General features: G+C 46.4%; 3 protein-coding genes across 4 annotated transcripts in view; 1 reads left to right on the top strand and 2 right to left on the bottom strand.

The window, feature by feature from the left end:
• Window positions 1–16,586, top strand: part of LOC122545363 (uncharacterized) — a 227,691-nt gene that overhangs the window by 112,215 nt on the left and 98,890 nt on the right. The gene's annotated exons all lie outside the window — the stretch shown is intronic.
• LOC148143311 (uncharacterized) lies at window positions 1,401–6,553 on the bottom strand. The gene is made up of 3 exons (XM_087975701.1): window positions 5,783–6,553; window positions 4,311–4,448; window positions 1,401–2,709 (listed from the first exon to the last, which is right to left on the bottom strand). The coding sequence occupies exons 1-3, from the start codon at window positions 6,551–6,553 to the stop codon at window positions 1,582–1,584; spliced, it is 2,037 nt and encodes a 678-aa protein (XP_087831827.1). The 3' UTR covers window positions 1,401–1,581.
• Window positions 7,153–12,515, bottom strand: LOC148143310 (uncharacterized). Of its 2 annotated transcripts, XM_087974114.1 has the most exons (3): window positions 12,286–12,515; window positions 10,187–11,082; window positions 7,153–10,128 (listed from the first exon to the last, which is right to left on the bottom strand). In XM_087974114.1, exon 3 carries the CDS (start codon window positions 9,487–9,489, stop codon window positions 7,297–7,299), a length of 2,193 nt encoding a protein of 730 aa, XP_087830240.1. In that variant the 5' UTR covers window positions 9,490–10,128; window positions 10,187–11,082; window positions 12,286–12,515; the 3' UTR covers window positions 7,153–7,296. The 2 variants fall into 2 exon arrangements, with proteins under 2 accessions (XP_087830240.1, XP_087830239.1); XM_087974113.1 differs by having other exon boundaries at window positions 7,153–11,082.

The raw sequence follows: 16,586 nt of genomic DNA, 5'->3' as shown, positions 1-16,586 counted from the left end.
TATAACTGCTCAATTGTTTTTAGTGGCCAAGCAGAGGCTGATAGCCAAGTTCGGAACCCATGAGGATGGTCTCAACAGGGACCTTGGGTCACTCCACTACATTATACACTCACACGCTCTCTTACATACACATGGTCTCTCAGACACACACATACAAACACACCCCACACACGCCTTCTCAGAGGCTTATACTCCATCACACAAACGTTACCAAGCATGCACACTTGCAAACACATACACATGGGTCTATGTGGTGAATTTGCATTTGCAGATACATTCGATGTGCGCTTTGAGCAGAAATCGGCAGGTAGTCAATCCATGTATTATTTTATAAATTCCTACTTTGATAATAGAACCATTCTGATTCAAGATTTGGATACAGACACACTCAAACTTCACACCTTTCATACATTGTGAGAGCTGAGATGTCACCTATTTTTATAAAACCTTAAGTCATCTCGAGACTGACTTAAAAAATATTCTGGGATTTATACATTAATGAAGCAAAACCTGCAACCCATTCTAAAAGATGAAAGACTTAACAGCAATCCAGGTTTTTTTCAATATATCATTTCTGTTGCATGACACTGTGATCTTTTGCTTTAAATTCTGTGTCTTATGAGGAACGGCTGAGGATACTGGAATTGTATTCGTTGGAGTTTAGAAGATTAAGGGGAGACTTAATAGAGACGTACAAAATAATACATGGCTTGGAAAAGGTGGATGCTAGGAAATTGTTTCAGTTAAACGAGGAGACTAGGACCCGTGGACACAGCCTTAGAATTAGAGGGGGTCATTTCAGAACAGAAATGCGGAGGCATTTCTTCAGCCAGAGAGTGGTGGGCCTGTGGAATTCATTGCCACGGAGTGCAGTGGAAGCCGGGACGCTAAATGTCTTCAAGGCCGAGATTGATAGATTCTTGTTGTCTCGAGGAATTAAGGGCTACGGGGAGAACGCTGGTAAGTGGAGCTGAAATGCGCATCAGCCATGATTGAATGGCGGAGTGGACCTGATGGGCCGAATGGCCTTACTTCCACTCCTATGTCTTATGGTCTTATGCTCCACAGCTACCTGATGAAAGAACAGTGCTCTGAAAGCTAGTGCATCCAAATAAACCTGTTGGACTATAACCTGGTGCTTTTTAACTTTACCCACCCCAGTTCAACACCGGCCCCTCCACATCGTTTCTAGTGAACTCGGCCCACACCCTTTACTGCTGCCAGTAAACTTTACAATGCTGATGAAATGGTGCAGTACCTGCACTCCTGAAAAATTTACAATTTCTAACGATAGTAGCTACTCATTCACTACTCCATCTGATACACGACATTGGAAACTTAGTGCAGGAGGCTGAAAGAAATGAGCAGCTTTAAAACAAAAACCATTTGGAGCTCAAAGCTTTCAATGAGAGCCTGAACCCGACGTTAAGTTCAGGTAAACTTTACTGTGACCAACTTTGTTACAGCTTCAGATTCCCCCCAGCAAAAAGGCATAGAAAAAGTAGTTCTTTTTAAAAAACAGCTCAAGGTCAAAGCGCACACACTCTCCACACCCAACACCACCACCAACCCGTTGCTCCTTCAATCCTCCTGCAATGGCGCGTGAACTCGCTGGTGGCTCCGCAGGTTGAAGAAGCGTGTGAAACCCTTCCCACACTGAGAGCAGGTGAAGGGCTTCTTGCCCGTGTGGACCCGCTGGTGGTTCAGCAGGTTGGAGGAATTGCTAAAAGCCTTCCCGCACACGGTGCAGGGGAACGGCCTCTCCCCCGTGTGGACCCGCTGATGGGTCAGCAGGTGGGAGGAACTGTTGAAGGCCTTCCCGCACTCTGGACAGCTGAAGGGTCTCTCCCCTGTGTGGACACGCCGGTGGGTCAGTAGGTTGGAGGAATTGCTGAAGGCTTTCCCGCACTCTAAGCAGCTGAAAGGCCTTTCACCCGTGTGGACCCGTTGATGGTTCAGCCTGTAGGAGGAACTGCTGAAGGCCTTCCCACACTCGGGGCAGCTGAAGGGCCTTTCCCCAGTGTGGACCCGCCGGTGGGCCAGCAAGGCAGAGGAATAGCTGAAGGCCTTCCCACACTCGGGACAGGAGAATGGCCTCTCCCCCGTGTGGACCCGCTGGTGCTTCAGCAGGTCAGAGGATTTGCTGAAGGCCTTCCCGCAGTTGGGACAGCTGAAGGGCCTTTCCCCTGTGTGGACCCGCCGGTGGGTCAGCAGGGCAGAGGAATCACCGAAGGCCTGTCCGCAGTCAGGGCAAGAGAATGGCCTCTCCCCTGTGTGGACCCGCTGGTGCTTCAGGAGGTCGGAGGAATTGCTGAAGGCCTTCCTACACTCGGAGCAGCTGAAGGGCCTCTCCCCCGCCTGGACCCGCTTGTGGGTCAGCAGGGTGGTGGAACTGCTGAATGCCTTGCCGCACTCAGGGCAGCTGAATGGCCTCTCCCCTCTGTGGATCTGGTGGTGCTTTAGCAGGTCAGAGGATTTGCTGAAGGCCTTCCTACAGACTGGGCAGGAGAATGGCCTTTCCCCGGTGTGGCTGCGCTGATAAGTCTCTGGGGCAGACGGGGCATGAAAGCCTTTCCCACAGTTACCACACTTCCATGGTTTCTCCACAGGGCGGGATTCCTCCAGTTTCTCTATGGCTGAAGCTTCAGCTGTACGCCAACACTTGTACAGCCCCTCCCCACTGTGAATTCCTGTTTTCAGGCCGTATAGCTGTTACACGCTCCACGCTCAGTGCGCTGCAACAGTAGGGTCTCTCATCTAGTCCCATTGATGCTGAAAAAGTACTCAAACAAGAACCAAAAAGTTTGTTTCCTTCTCACAGAATCATAGTTGAAAATTGTTGCGGTCCTGATGAATTGGGTGACTGTCAGACATTGATGTCAAAGTGAGGACTGCAGTCGCTGGAGAGTCAGAGACAAAAAGCGCAGCACTGGAAAAGCACAGCAGGTCAGGCAGCATCCGAGGTGCAGGAAAGTCAATGTTTCCGGCATAACGCTTATACCTGTTCATTTTGAAACTTCTGTCTTCAGATCTTCAAATACGCTGTGTTGGACTTTGGCTCAATCTACAAACTTACTTTCTTCTATGTGTGAGCCAAGTCCTGCATGTTCTTTTAAATGAAGCAATAGGAGAAGATATTCGGTCTCACACTCTTAATTTATTTTACACAGTAAGTGAACAAAGCATTCAGAGCTCTGGGTCTAAACCCCTTTGTCCCTGACAAACTATAAAAGTATGCCAGTTCAAAAAGGAAAGACCTCGTTTTGTCCCTGCCCCAGTCTTTTATACAATAAAAAACGTCATATAAACACTGAGGTAGAATTATCTTCTGATTGGGTGTTAGTCTGACTCCTTTCCCCACCTTCTTACATTCCTAGCTGTCCGATCCCACGTGACCTCCTTTTGCCCGCGAAATGGGGCATCACGTGGCCTCCTTGACCCACTTCCGAGGCGCGAAACGGGACGTCACGTGATCGTCCGCACTTTTCCGGGGCGCGAAACGGGACATCACGTGACCAGTCCGCACTCTTCCGGGTGCGAGACGGGGACGTCACATAGCCACGCCCCGCACTCTTCCGAGTTCAAAATGGGAACGTCACGTGGCCACGCCCCCTGCTTGATTTACAGAGTCACCACAGTTTTAAATACTGAATCCATCCAGAGTCACAGCCAGCCTTCCGTTTTTAAAGTAAGAAATATATTTACAAGTCCCCCTTTTGGTCTCATGAAAATGAGACCAACCAACCAGTTCTATATATCATATTCGCTCTCTGATGCATAGTCCTCCCTCCTTGCTAAAGCCATGGTTTCCGTCTCCATCTGTGACATCTGGTAAGACGGGGGAGCCTTCCCTTCAATTGCTGTAATAATTACCCTGTTTAACAAAGATCTAATATAGGGAATACAACAACATCCGCACAACACTAACACAATAATCATACCCCCGAGGGACATAAACACAGAGGCAATTAATCCCTTCCATTTCCCAAACCATGAATCAAACAGTCCTCCTAGAGGATTGTAAATACCCAAGTGTTCATGCATTTCTTCAGACAAAATTCTTAGCCCTTCCAAGGCTCTAGTGACCGAACCATCAGGTGCCATATTGTTGGGGATGAACGTACAACATTGATCTCCAAACATAGAGCACACTCCCCCTTTTTCCAAAACTTTCTTCGTACAATCATTAAACATTTAGGACCCTTCTACTCGTTTTCTGTTCTTATTTGTTCTAAAGTTCTTGTTGGCGGTTCCGTGGCTGCACACTGGCTCCAATGGTACCAGCTTTCTCCTTTCCCCTGTAGTCTGACCGCATGAGATGTCCTCTCCACCACCTTATAAGGTCCTGTCCACCTCGGCTCCGACCACTTCCGTTTGATCACCTTCAGCAGGACCCAGTCTGTCGTAGATGGCACCTGGCTCTGTAGTTCCCCCTTTTCCGGTCCAACCTGTTTGGAGAAAGCTGACACCAAAGCTGTTAGTTGGTCATAGTAAGGTTTGTACCTTAAAGAGGCTCCTCCTCCCTCTAACATCTGTATTCCAGCTCCTGGTCCCGGGAACTGCTGCCCTGTTGTCAGCTCATATGGGGTGAACCCTGTGATAGAGTTTACTGAGCTTCTAATGGACATTAAAGCTAAGGGTAGGGCATCCACCCAGCTTAACTTTGTTTGTGCACACACTTTTCCTATTTTTCCTTTTATGGACCGATTCATTCTTTCCACTTTTCCTGTCAACACTTCCTCAAATCCCTCACTTGTCTGTCGCACCACTGCATAGGCTGCTTTAAGTCCTTCAGTTGGATGTCTGTAACAGCAACCATCTGTGAACAGCACTTCTTCTGGGTCTACTAATGGAATTGCCTGTAAATCTGCCCTTACTTTAGTATCTCTCTGTACCCTTTCCTCACAGATGTGTGGCTCTCCTTCTCCCATATTATCAGCCATGTTAATTCCTTCATGTGTAAAAATTATATGTGGTGCATTCAAGATTTTCTCTAACCTAGTTTGCCGCAATGACGTCATTGTAAAGGCTGTTGAGTTCACATAGGCCACTATACTATGTGTCATCAGTACTGTTAATGAATGGCCCATGACTATATGTGCTACCTTTTGGAAAATTTTGCTACCCCTGCTGCATGTCTTGTACATGGCGGGTGTCTGTCCTCCACTGGGTCAAGAGTAACACTTACGTACATCAGCACCTGCCGGCCTCCCCCTTTTTTCTGAAAAAGAACACCATTTATTGTGTGTAATTTTTCAGAAATATCGAGGAAAAATGGCTCTTTGTAATCTGGGACCGCTAAATCAGCAGCCTGCGTTAAAGCCTGTTTAAGAGATATGAAACTTTCATCTGCCTCCGTAGTCCACTGCAAATGGGCCGACAAATTTCTCATACCTTGCTCATTTACCATGGTCCTCAGAGGGAAAGTGAGCTCCCCATATGATGCAATAAATTGTCTACTGTATCCTGCCAACCCAAGAAATGAGAGCATGTCTTTTACAGTGACTGGTTTGGTATGATGCAGAATGGAGGATCTATGGGACGGAGACACACCTGTTCCCTGAGCAGAAATAACTCTACCCAGAAAAGACACCGTTTGTCTGCAGCATTGCAATTTAACCCGTGAAACTTTGAAACCGACACTATACAGGTGAAACAGCAACGACTTTGTGGCTTCCAAACAAGAAACATGATCGGGTGCTGCCAAAAGAATGTCATCCACATACTGGATCAATACCACCCCCTTTGGGAGCGTCAGATCCTTCAGCTGCTGTTTCAGTACCTGATTAAACACCCCAGGTGACAAAATAAACCCTTGAGGGACCCTTGTATCACGTAATTGTTGGCCTTTATAGGTAAATGAAAAAATGTCCCTCAAATGATCAGCTAAGGGCAAACAAAAGAACGCGTTGGCGAGATCAATGCACGAGAACCATTTATGGTCAGGGGTCAGCACAGACATTGCAGTGTAGGGGTTTGGAACTGGAACTGTTGGAGTAGAAACGGCACTATTAATCCGTCGAAGATCATGTGCCATCCTATATCTGCCTGTATTCTGCTTCTCTACAGGTAAGATAGGAGTGTTCCAAGCTGACCGGGAGGGTTCTAGCACCCCTGCTGCTAACAATCCTTCGATTGTGTCGGCAATGCCGGCTTCGGCCTCTGGTTTGTGTGAATATTGTCTCTGCCAAATCGGAGTGTGGTCTATTAAATCAAATGTGATCGGTGTGACATGTTTGCAGTACCCTACGTCCGTTGAACTAGCTGACCACAAGGTATCTGGTAGTGAGTCAAGCATCGCCGCAGCCTGTGGATGGTCTGTTTTTTCCCTACCATGAAACCGTTCAATCTGCCTATGTTCCAGCAGTACCTTGTCAGTTGTTCTGTACATAATTCGATAGGCTTCCTCCGATGGTGAATATTGTAAACCGGGTAACTGAGTCCACACCCAGTCCGTTAACACCATCAAGCGTTTGGACATAGGTCCCAGATCCTTGGCCTGATGTTCAGCATGCACGGCCAACGTGACATGAGGTATAGCTTCTTCAGACATCTCATACCAGTCCAACTGTTCTACAGTTAATTCAACAATACCTGCCACACCTTCGTTTCCAAGCAGAATGCAACTGGAAGAAATATCCCATTGAGTCCCTTCCAAGTGCTGATAGAATGCATGCTGATAAATTTCATTATCATCTCTATCATAATATAAAGTAACATGAAGGGGATCTGCAGGAGGAGCATAGGGATGCAACATCTGAACCCAGGGTCGCCATTGATTGTATAAAGACTGTATGCCGTTGTTTTGCCTGTTTTCGGGTTCGAGAAGTCCCCAATATATATCTGCCCACTGCCCTTCTGCCATTGGTGATGTGTCTGGTGATAACATCATTTGGGATCCAGAGTGAATCATTGTCATAGAACAATTGATGGAATGGCCATTTGGAAAGGTCACCACCAGTCCATCTGGCCCGCAGAGAACCGAAACCCCGCATCTCACCAACAAGTCACGTCCCATCAAATTCACGGGGCATGCAGGTGATGAAATATACTGGTGACGAAAGGTCTGTCCGGCCACTGATGTAATCAATGGCGATGTCAAAGGCAGATTTTCTGGTTTACCCGAGAACCCTACTAACTGGACGCTAGAGGATGACATGCTTGACCGAGGTATATCACAAGTGATGGTAGAAAATCTTGCACCGTGTCAACCAAAAAAGACAAAGTCTTGTCCATTACCCTCATTTGCATATAGGGGTCTGCCAACCCCACATGCCCCTGGGTTCTCGGGCCCCGTCAATATTCATACCCCTGCCCTTCCAGCATAGTTTGGGGGTACTGTCCTTTCACCGGGGCTGCAGCTGCATTTGGGACTTGATAAGGCTGAACAGCCTGTTGAGAAGGAGGCTGACTTGCACGGAGGTACTGCCTTGGGATCAATCCCTGGCCTCCCTGGAGTCCCCACAGCATGGGACAATCCCTTCTCCAATGCCCGGGTTGGCCACATTCAAAACAGGTGTTAAGTGGCTGACCTCTAAATCCTCCGCGGCCCCTTCCTCTACCACGCATTCCTCCTGGTACACCTATTGGTCTGCCCCCATATTGGGGGTAGGGTGGCATCCAATCAGGTGTTGGAACTAAACTTGGTGGATTGTTTTGTGGCGACGGCCGCTGAACCATCTGATTCGTCGTCTTTTGGGAGGCCTTCTTTGTATCATTAGCCTTCCTTCTAGCCTCATCGAGCTGTAACTTCAGCAACTGCGCTTTAGCTGACTCATTACTCTGTTTATCCTCATCTTGTTTTGTCCTGTAACGCTTCATGTGATGCGTCAAATGTTTTTCCCACTGTTCTGTAGTACAACCTGGGATGTCAGGATTACTCTCCATTGCCTCTTTTACTTCCTTTGGCATCCCTGCCATAACGGCATTCCTAAATAATGTAGTCTGTAGCTGGCCTGACCCTGGATGGCTCCCCGCAGTATCTGCCCACGTGTCCTTACACCTAGCCAAAAAGACAGACATATCCTCACCCTCCTTCATTGTGAAGGTGAGTGAGTGCATCGCTCCCGGTGGAATCGGAAACCTATCCCTCATTGCCCTTCCCACACAGGTGGCATGCTGCACAAACGGTTCCGAATCAGGTAATAAGGTGGTCCCCGCAGACGCTTCGATCTGCTGTATTTCCCACATATTCAATTGCTTACCCAGCAACGCTCTCCAATCGCCCATGGCTAACTTGTACCCTAGTGTATATTGAGAAAACTTTACCATCCAGGGCCCACCCCCCTCCATGGGTGGGGGCATTTTATCCAGGATACAGTTCATATCAGCAAATGTAAAAGGCTGATAGACATTCCCCAGATAAGAGCCTCTGTAAATTAACGGCATTTGGTGGTGCTGATACTTTATAGGTTGTCGTAATGTGTCTCTTTGACGCAAGTCGTAACTCAATTCAGGGAGGGGCTTCAGTGGAGGGCCATGTTCAGTATGCATTGTGAGTGAGCCTTTCAAGGTGACCGGGTAGGTGTTTGGATCATTGTCTGTCAGGGATTCCTCGTCCTCAATATCTATACTACTTTTAGACTCCACATCCACTTTCTCTCTATCCTGTTCTTCCCTCAAATCTCTCCTCCTTCTGTCTGAGAACCCATCATCCAATAACTGGCCTGAATCATGTAATCTTCCCCTCTTTTCATTCTCAGCACTATATGGTGTTGAATGAGCATCTGGCTCCTGTACTGGAAAACATCTGCCCTGTTTTAGCTGTTCTTTATTCCTACTGTGCATCATTGTCACCCTATTTGCTTCCTCCGCTTCCTTAACCCTCTGATCAACTTCTAATGTTAATTTTTCTACTTTCCTAATACTTTCTTCTACAGCCTCCGCCAGTCTCTGTTTTACTACATTGTACTCTCTTGTTCCTACTTCTCGCATGTCTAACACCCCTTCTTGAACATACATAAGTGGCATTTGTATTATAGGATATGGAGGCGGTGATTGTACCACAGGCAATTTAGGATATAATGGCGCAGATGGTCCTGCCTTTCCTATCTCCTTTGTCAAATCTGTTGTGAAGGTACCACCTACTCCCTTTTGTAATGTTTCTACCACCATACAGGCTAACATCATGTTGTGCAGATGAATCCTCCTCTCTTCTTCCTCCCCGCCTTCTTTTGTCCACTTTCTTCTAACTAATATTGACCCTTTCTTTCCCTTCATGTGCTCTTCTACTTCTAATTTAGCTTGTTCTTCTGCTTTTCCTAAAAACAGTGACAATTTCTTCTTCTCCTCATCTCTAGGGACTTTGCCTTGTTTCTGTAATTCCTCCCAAATCTTATCATATTTCTCCATCATTGTTTTTTGTTTATTCTTTGCAAGCCCACTGACTAACTGACTTCTGGCTTTACCCCACTGCTGTTTTATGGGCAACATTAAATCGGAAGAACATCCTCCATATTCTTCACATTCTTTACCAAACTCCCCTTCCATTTTATGTATTTTTATTTTAATCCTCCCGTCCACTAGTCAGTTAGTTTAGATATAAATATAACCAAACAACCAACCCAATCAAAGACAAAGCCGGTGGCTAGTCAGTTTGGATGAAATACACCCAAGCAACTGACCCTTTCAGCGAGATTGATCAGCAGTTTCGTTGTCACCGTTAGGTTTCCACTACCAACTCTCTCTCACTGAAACACCACCGTCTTGGTCTTCAAAACGCTACTGGCTTTTCTTCCACCCTCCGTACATTCCCCAATCTAATTTCTAAAACTTACAAAACATCAAACATACATCAAAATTTGTGAGCGTTGCTTTTATGAGATCCTGCTCAATGGACTTTAAACCTCCTCACATTTACGTACCTTGTTGCTTTTATGGGGACTCTAACCCCAAGGGACTTTAAACCTGTACGTATCAAACTTTGTTGCTTTTATGGGGACTCTAACCCCAAGGGACTTTAAACCCGTACGTACCTTGTTGCTTTTATGGGGACTCTAACCCCAAGGGACTTTAAACCTGTACGTATCAAACTTTGTTGCTTTTATGGGGACTCTAACCCCAAGGGACTTTAAACCCGTACGTACCTTGTTGCTTTTATGGGGACTCTAACCCCAAGGGACTTTAAACCTGTACGTATCAAACTTTGTTGCTTTTATGGGGACTCTAACCCCAAGGGACTTTAAACCTGTACGTACCTTATCAATGCTTTGTCCACTTACTATTACTAGGACACTTGCAGTATAATGACAACAATCAATTTAGTATCTCCAATTGCAGAACTTCGATATAAACAGGCGTCTGCTCACCTTTTTTTAATGCGGCACCGCTTGTTGTTGTCATCAAACGTCAGTTGTCCGTTGTTTCTATTTTTCTCTCTTTCCGTCACTTCTCCGTCTTCATCACGTCGGGGTCACCAAATTGTTGGACTTTGGCTCAATCTACAAACTTACTTTCTTCTATGTGTGAGCCAAGTCCTGCGTGTTCTTTTAAATGAAGCAATAGGAGAAGATATTCGGTCTCACACTCTTAATTTATTTTACACAGTAAGTGAACAAAGCATTCAGAGCTCTGGGTCTAAACCCCTTTGTCCCTGACAAACTATAAAAGTATGCCAGTTCAAAAAGGAAAGACCTCGTTTTGTCCCTGCCCCAGTCTTTTATACAATAAAAAACGTCATATAAACACTGAGGTAGAATTATCTTCTGATTGGGTGTTAGTCTGACTCCTTTCCCCACCTTCTTACATTCCTAGCTGTCCGATCCCACGTGACCTCCTTTTGCCCGCGAAATGGGGCATCACGTGGCCTCCTTGACCCACTTCCGAGGCGCGAAACGGGACGTCACGTGATCGTCCGCACTTTTCCGGGGCGCGAAACGGGACATCACGTGACCAGTCCGCACTCTTCCGGGTGCGAGACGGGGACGTCACATAGCCACGCCCCGCACTCTTCCGAGTTCAAAATGGGAACGTCACGTGGCCACGCCCCCTGCTTGATTTACAGAGTCACCACAGTTTTAAATACTGAATCCATCCAGAGTCACAGCCAGCCTTCCGTTTTTAAAGTAAGAAATATATTTACAGCTGCAAAAAGAAATTATAAGATTCATCACTGTCAGTGCAGGGTAGAAATTCAGAACAAGCAATTCTACTTTCTGCAGAATATTCTTTTCTTATTTCACAAAATTGAAAACACCATCCCACTCTCTCCCCCTCTGTTCTCACTCTGCTCTAATCAATTCTTACGGGGCAACCAACAAGGTGACTTTGTCACTGTATAAGTTCAAAATTAATATGAAAGAAGTCTTCGATAAGCTGTTGGCACTTAGAAGTTGACAAGGCACTGGGACTTGATGAAATATATCCAAGGATCTTGAAGAAAGGGACGACAGAAATTGTGGGAGCATTCGACATAATTCAACAGTCTTCCATGGAATTGGAGGAAGTGACTGGAAAACTGCAAACACTTTAGCCTTGTTTAAGAAAGGTTGTAAAGATATACTCAGCAATTAGAGGGCAGCCAGTTTAAATTTGGTGGAAAAGCAGAAATAGTTATTCTGGTCAAAATTTGTAGTCACATGGAGAAAGGTGGATTAAGAAGAGCCAGCGTGGGATTGCTGAAGGGGACATTGCATTTAATTAACTTGATGGTGTTTTTTGCAGAAGTTACAGGCTTGACGAGGATAACACCTCAGCTCTCCTCTTTGTTATCCATCCTGGCTGTCCTAGGGAGTCTGGTACACCTACAGCCTTGACGTAATGCTGAATTTGAGGGGATTAAAGCACTAAAGTGTGACTTCAAATTACTTGGCTTCACGGGTTTTGCTGTCATATCTCTCCCATAAACGCTGACAGAACAGGCTGTGTGCAGGAGTCTGCTGGGCACCACCTTCATTAATCAAAAGGGAAAGAGCTATTGATTCAGCACCTCTGTAAATCTTGAGGCAGTCTTAGCTCCTATGCACATGTTGGGATACATGTAAGGAGATGTTTATATTTTGCTTCTATACTTAGAATTCATAAATTGAAGCCAGTGTACATTTTTAAAATCTTCAAGATTAAAAGTACAGAGGAGATCAATATTATACAACAATCCAACAACCCCGTCCCAAGACAACAGGCGCCTGACCCTCACAAAGCTGGCGGCCGGTTGCCCGGGCAACCCGAGAGCTCCTTCGCCGGTGAAGTAAACACTGAGCCTGTGGGGCTTCTATTGGAGGCCTGAGGCCTCCCCCTAGGAGTTTATAAACTCCCCAGTCTCCCTCCTCCCGCGGGTCCCAATCCTACCCTGTCTCACTGTCTCCTCTCCCCGGGGGCAGGAGCCAGGTCTTGGCGCTCGGGCCTGGCGACCTCCCCGGGATGTTCCTGAAACCTGGTCCTGTTCTGAAGGAGAATCCCCGGACCCGAAACACCTCCTCACATTCCTCCCGACACCAGCTGCCGGACCTGCTCAGCTTTTCCAGCGGCTCCTGTTCTTGTTCCTTCAGCCGCCGGCGCCATTCCTCTCCCACACTCAGTAACACTTTGTCCCATTGCACATGCGCCAACTCACTGGAGGCGGGGTCCCTCTTGGTGACGTCATCACCCGCCGAAGTGGCGCGGTCGGAGGAGTCCTCCAAGAATTCGGAGACAATGGGGGCGGGGCGATTGTTTTCCCCGCCCCCAGCCATTTGAAAGGTGAGTTTCTTTTAAGTTTGAACGTATTTTATTTCAATTTTCAGAAATGTTATTCCAGACCTCTGGAAAGCTGAAGCATTGAGAAACTTTCAGACATAAACAAACGGATACGAATAAAATCAATAAAAATAGGTAAGGTAAATTACGAAATAAACCCAGCACAAAATATCAAAAAGAATAGCAAGAGCTTGTATTGGTATGCTGAAGGGAACAGAATCGCTGAAGTAAATATTTGTCCCTGGGAAGGCGAAACCGCTGAGTTAATGGGGGAACACTGAAATAGCAGAGCTGCTAAATCAAAACTTCCCTTAGCTTTCACATTGGAGGACAGCAATACTATCCCTATTGGAACCGGCAAGTCAGAGGCTATCGAAAGGGTTAACAATTAACGTCGATAGGTACATGGGAGCAGCAGTTACATGGGAGACCATTACCTGCAAGTTCTGTTCAAAGACACTCACTATTGGAGCAGCACACTCATCTCAACATACAGAGATTACAAAGATAAAGATGGGAGAAACCATTGGAGAGATTTGAAGACTAAAATGAGAATTTTAAAATTTGGTTGTTGCTTGAATGGGCACCAGCACAGGTCAGTGGACACATGAGCCACAGAGGAATGAGAATTGTTGCCATGAAACAAGAGCAAAGTCTTAGATGATTTCAAGTTTACAGAAGGGCAAATGCGTAAAATTATTGATTGCAGCAGTGAAGTAGTCAAGCCTGGAGGTAAGGAAGGGACCAAAGATGATTCCGGCAGCAGCAGCTACTTTGAGAATGGGACAGGCTCGAATGAGATGACAGAGGCGGATACAGGAGGGATGGGATGGGATGGGATGGGACAGGCTCGAATGAGATGACAGAGGCGGATACAGGAGGGATGGGATGGGACGGGACGGGACGGCATGGCATGACAGTGTGGAAACAGGCCCTTCGGCCCAACAAGTCCACACCGACCCGCCGAAGCGCAACCCACCCATATCCCTACATTTACCCCTTACCTAACACTACGGGCAATTTAGTATGGCCAATTCACCTGACCTGCACATCTTTGGACTGTGGGAGGAAACCGGAGCACCCGGAGGAAACCCACACAGACACGGGGAGAATGTGCAAACTCCACACAGTCAGTTGCCTGAGGCGGGAATTGAACCCGGGTCTCTGGCACTGTGAGGCAGCAGTGCTAACCACTGGGCCACCGTGCCGCCCACAGGTCAGAAGCTACTCTCAGAATCCAATGCAGCAAGTTATGAACAGCCTGGCTGAATCTGAGAGTTATAAGGGAGAGAGATGGAGGCTGAGGAATGAAGATGGATGCAAAAAATTGGAAACCAGTGGCTTCATTCTTCCCAGTGTTTAATTGGAGTGGATCCATCAATATGAAGAATCTCAGCAACCAGATTGGACCATGAAACTGGTGAGTTTTGAGAAGGTTTGTAGCTCAGGGTGAGGTTCTGGATGTAGGTTTGCTCGCTGAGCTGAAAGGTTCATTTTCCATCACTATACTAGGTAACATCTGCAGTGAGCCTCCAGATGAAGCACCAGTGGTGTAGCCCACTTTCTATTTAGATGTTTGGGTTTCTTTGGGTTGGTGATGTCATTTCCTGTGGTGGCATCATTTCGTATGGCAATGTCATTTCCTGTTCTTTTTCGGGGGGGGGGTGCAAATGGGATCCAAGTCAATGTATTTGTTGATAGCATTCCAACCAGAATTCTATGCTTCTAGGAATTCTCATGCGTGTCTCTGTTTGGCTTGTCCTGGGGTGGATGTGTTGTGCCAGTCGAAGTGGTGTCCTTCCTCATGCATCTGTAAGGATACTAGGGATAGTGGGTGATGTCTTTTTGTGGCTAGTTGATGTTCATATATCCTAGTGGCTAGTTTTCTGCCTGTTTGTCCAATGTAGGGAACACCACATCCATCCTCGGATAAGGGTCTGTTTCTGTGCTGTCTGACTTTAACTCTTCTTTTGGTCATCACAACCATTTTCTTGCCTTCCCCAATACCCATCCAATTCATTGTTGGATGGGTATTGGGGTCTGACAACTGGCATTGATTGGTGTGGAAGAATATGTTGCTGGAAAAGCACAGCAGGTCAGGCAGCATCCAAGAAGCAGGAGAATCAGCCCAAAACGTCGATTCTCCCGCTCCTCTGATGCTGCCTGAACAGCTGTGCTTTTCCAGCAACACTCTCAACTCTGATCTCCAGCATCTGCAGACCTCAATTTCTCCTGGTGTGAAAAAATGCTGAGACCTCTTTGTCCATCCACACAACATTCCTGATGAAGGGCTTGTGCCTGAAACATCAACTCTCCTGCTCCTCGGATGCTGTCTGACCTGCTGTGCCTCCAGTGCCACATTTTTTGACTCTGATCTCCAGCTTCTGCCATCGCAATATATGATCATTTAAACAATGCTTTGTGCTGTTTTCTTTTTCCACAACACCGGCTATAACTTCACACTGAGGTAATGCATTTGCCATGTGTTTGCCAATTGAGACATAGACCTGGACCAACTTTTCCAGTCTGTCCCCTCCCTTTGCTTTTAGTTGCTTCAAGTCACAAATTGAACCCCTGCATGAAAAAAAGAGAATAGAAGAGGGGGGAGAGAAGAGAGATCGCTGTGCTCACAGATGTTGGACAGAGGAAGTTCCAGTCTGTGGTGAATCTCAATCTTCATTCATAGAGAGAAGCAGCAACAGCTTGAGAAGCTAATGGTCCACTTTCAGACAATAGAGAGGCTGTGTTTAACAAGAAGACTAGACTCCTACCGGTCCTCCAGTACTCCTCATTGGTCCATCAATACAACATAGCGCCGTTTTTGCGGACAGCTACAAGCATGGGCGGTGTTTTTGCTGACACTGAGGAGCATGTGTGGTAGACTCTGTGGAGATGGAGTTACTGACAGTTTCTAACTATCCAAAGGCCAATGGGAGAAAAAAAGATAGAGCCTCAATGACCACCACACACACACACATACACACCTCTCCCACTCTCCCACTCTCCCACCCCCCCCGCACCCCCCCACCCCGGTAGCTCGACATATCAACATTTGCACCTCGCTATTTTTGCTAATAATTTTACTACACCTCTCATGATTTTGTATATCTCAATAAGGTCACCCCTCAACCTCCTCTGCTCTCATGAAAGAAGTCTCAGCCTCCCCTTATAACTCAATTCCTCCAGTCCTGGCAAATAGTGGCCTCACCATCATCCTGTATAACCTCAACATTATGTCCCAACTCCTATACTCAATGGTGTGAACAATAAAGGCAAGTGTGCTAAATGCCTTCTTAACCACCCAGTCTACCAATGATGCAACTTTCAAACTACTGTGTACCTGAACACCCCCAGATCTCTCTGTTCTACAATACAACCCAGGGCTCTCCCATTAACTGTACAAGTCCTGCACTTCTTTGTTTTAGCAAAATGCAAGCTCTCGCTTTTATCCATACCTCTCAAACACACACCCCAACACTCTCAACTCCTGAGGCTTATACTCCAACACACCCACACTTTACAAAGCATGGTACGTGATGCACAAGGTGCAAATTCACAATGGGGTGAATTTGCATTTGCAGAATTACATTTGCAGATACATGCAATTTCGCTCAAAAAAACACACAATCTGCAGACAGTTAGTGCAGGCAGTCAATCCATGTAGTATTTTATAAATTCCTACTTCAGAAATGAAACCAGTCTGATACAAGATTGGGATACAGACAGACTCAAGCCTCACACCTGCCATGCATTGTCTGAGCTGAGAAGTCACCTATTTTTATAAAACCTAAGTCATCATGAGATTGTAACTTAAAAGAAATTCTGAGATTTATACATTAAGGAAACCTGCAACCCATTCAAAAAGATGAAAGACTTAACAGCAATCTAGGTTTGTTCAATATATCCTATCATTT

This window comes from Chiloscyllium plagiosum, unplaced genomic scaffold (genome assembly GCF_037043375.1).
Source record: "Chiloscyllium plagiosum isolate Xiang-an unplaced genomic scaffold, Cpla_swu_hap1 HiC_scaffold_27, whole genome shotgun sequence".
NCBI classification, from domain to species: domain Eukaryota; kingdom Metazoa; phylum Chordata; class Chondrichthyes; order Orectolobiformes; family Hemiscylliidae; genus Chiloscyllium; species Chiloscyllium plagiosum.
The sequence above is the reverse complement of the archived record's forward strand: the minus strand, read 5'-3'. Positions and strand labels throughout refer to the sequence as shown.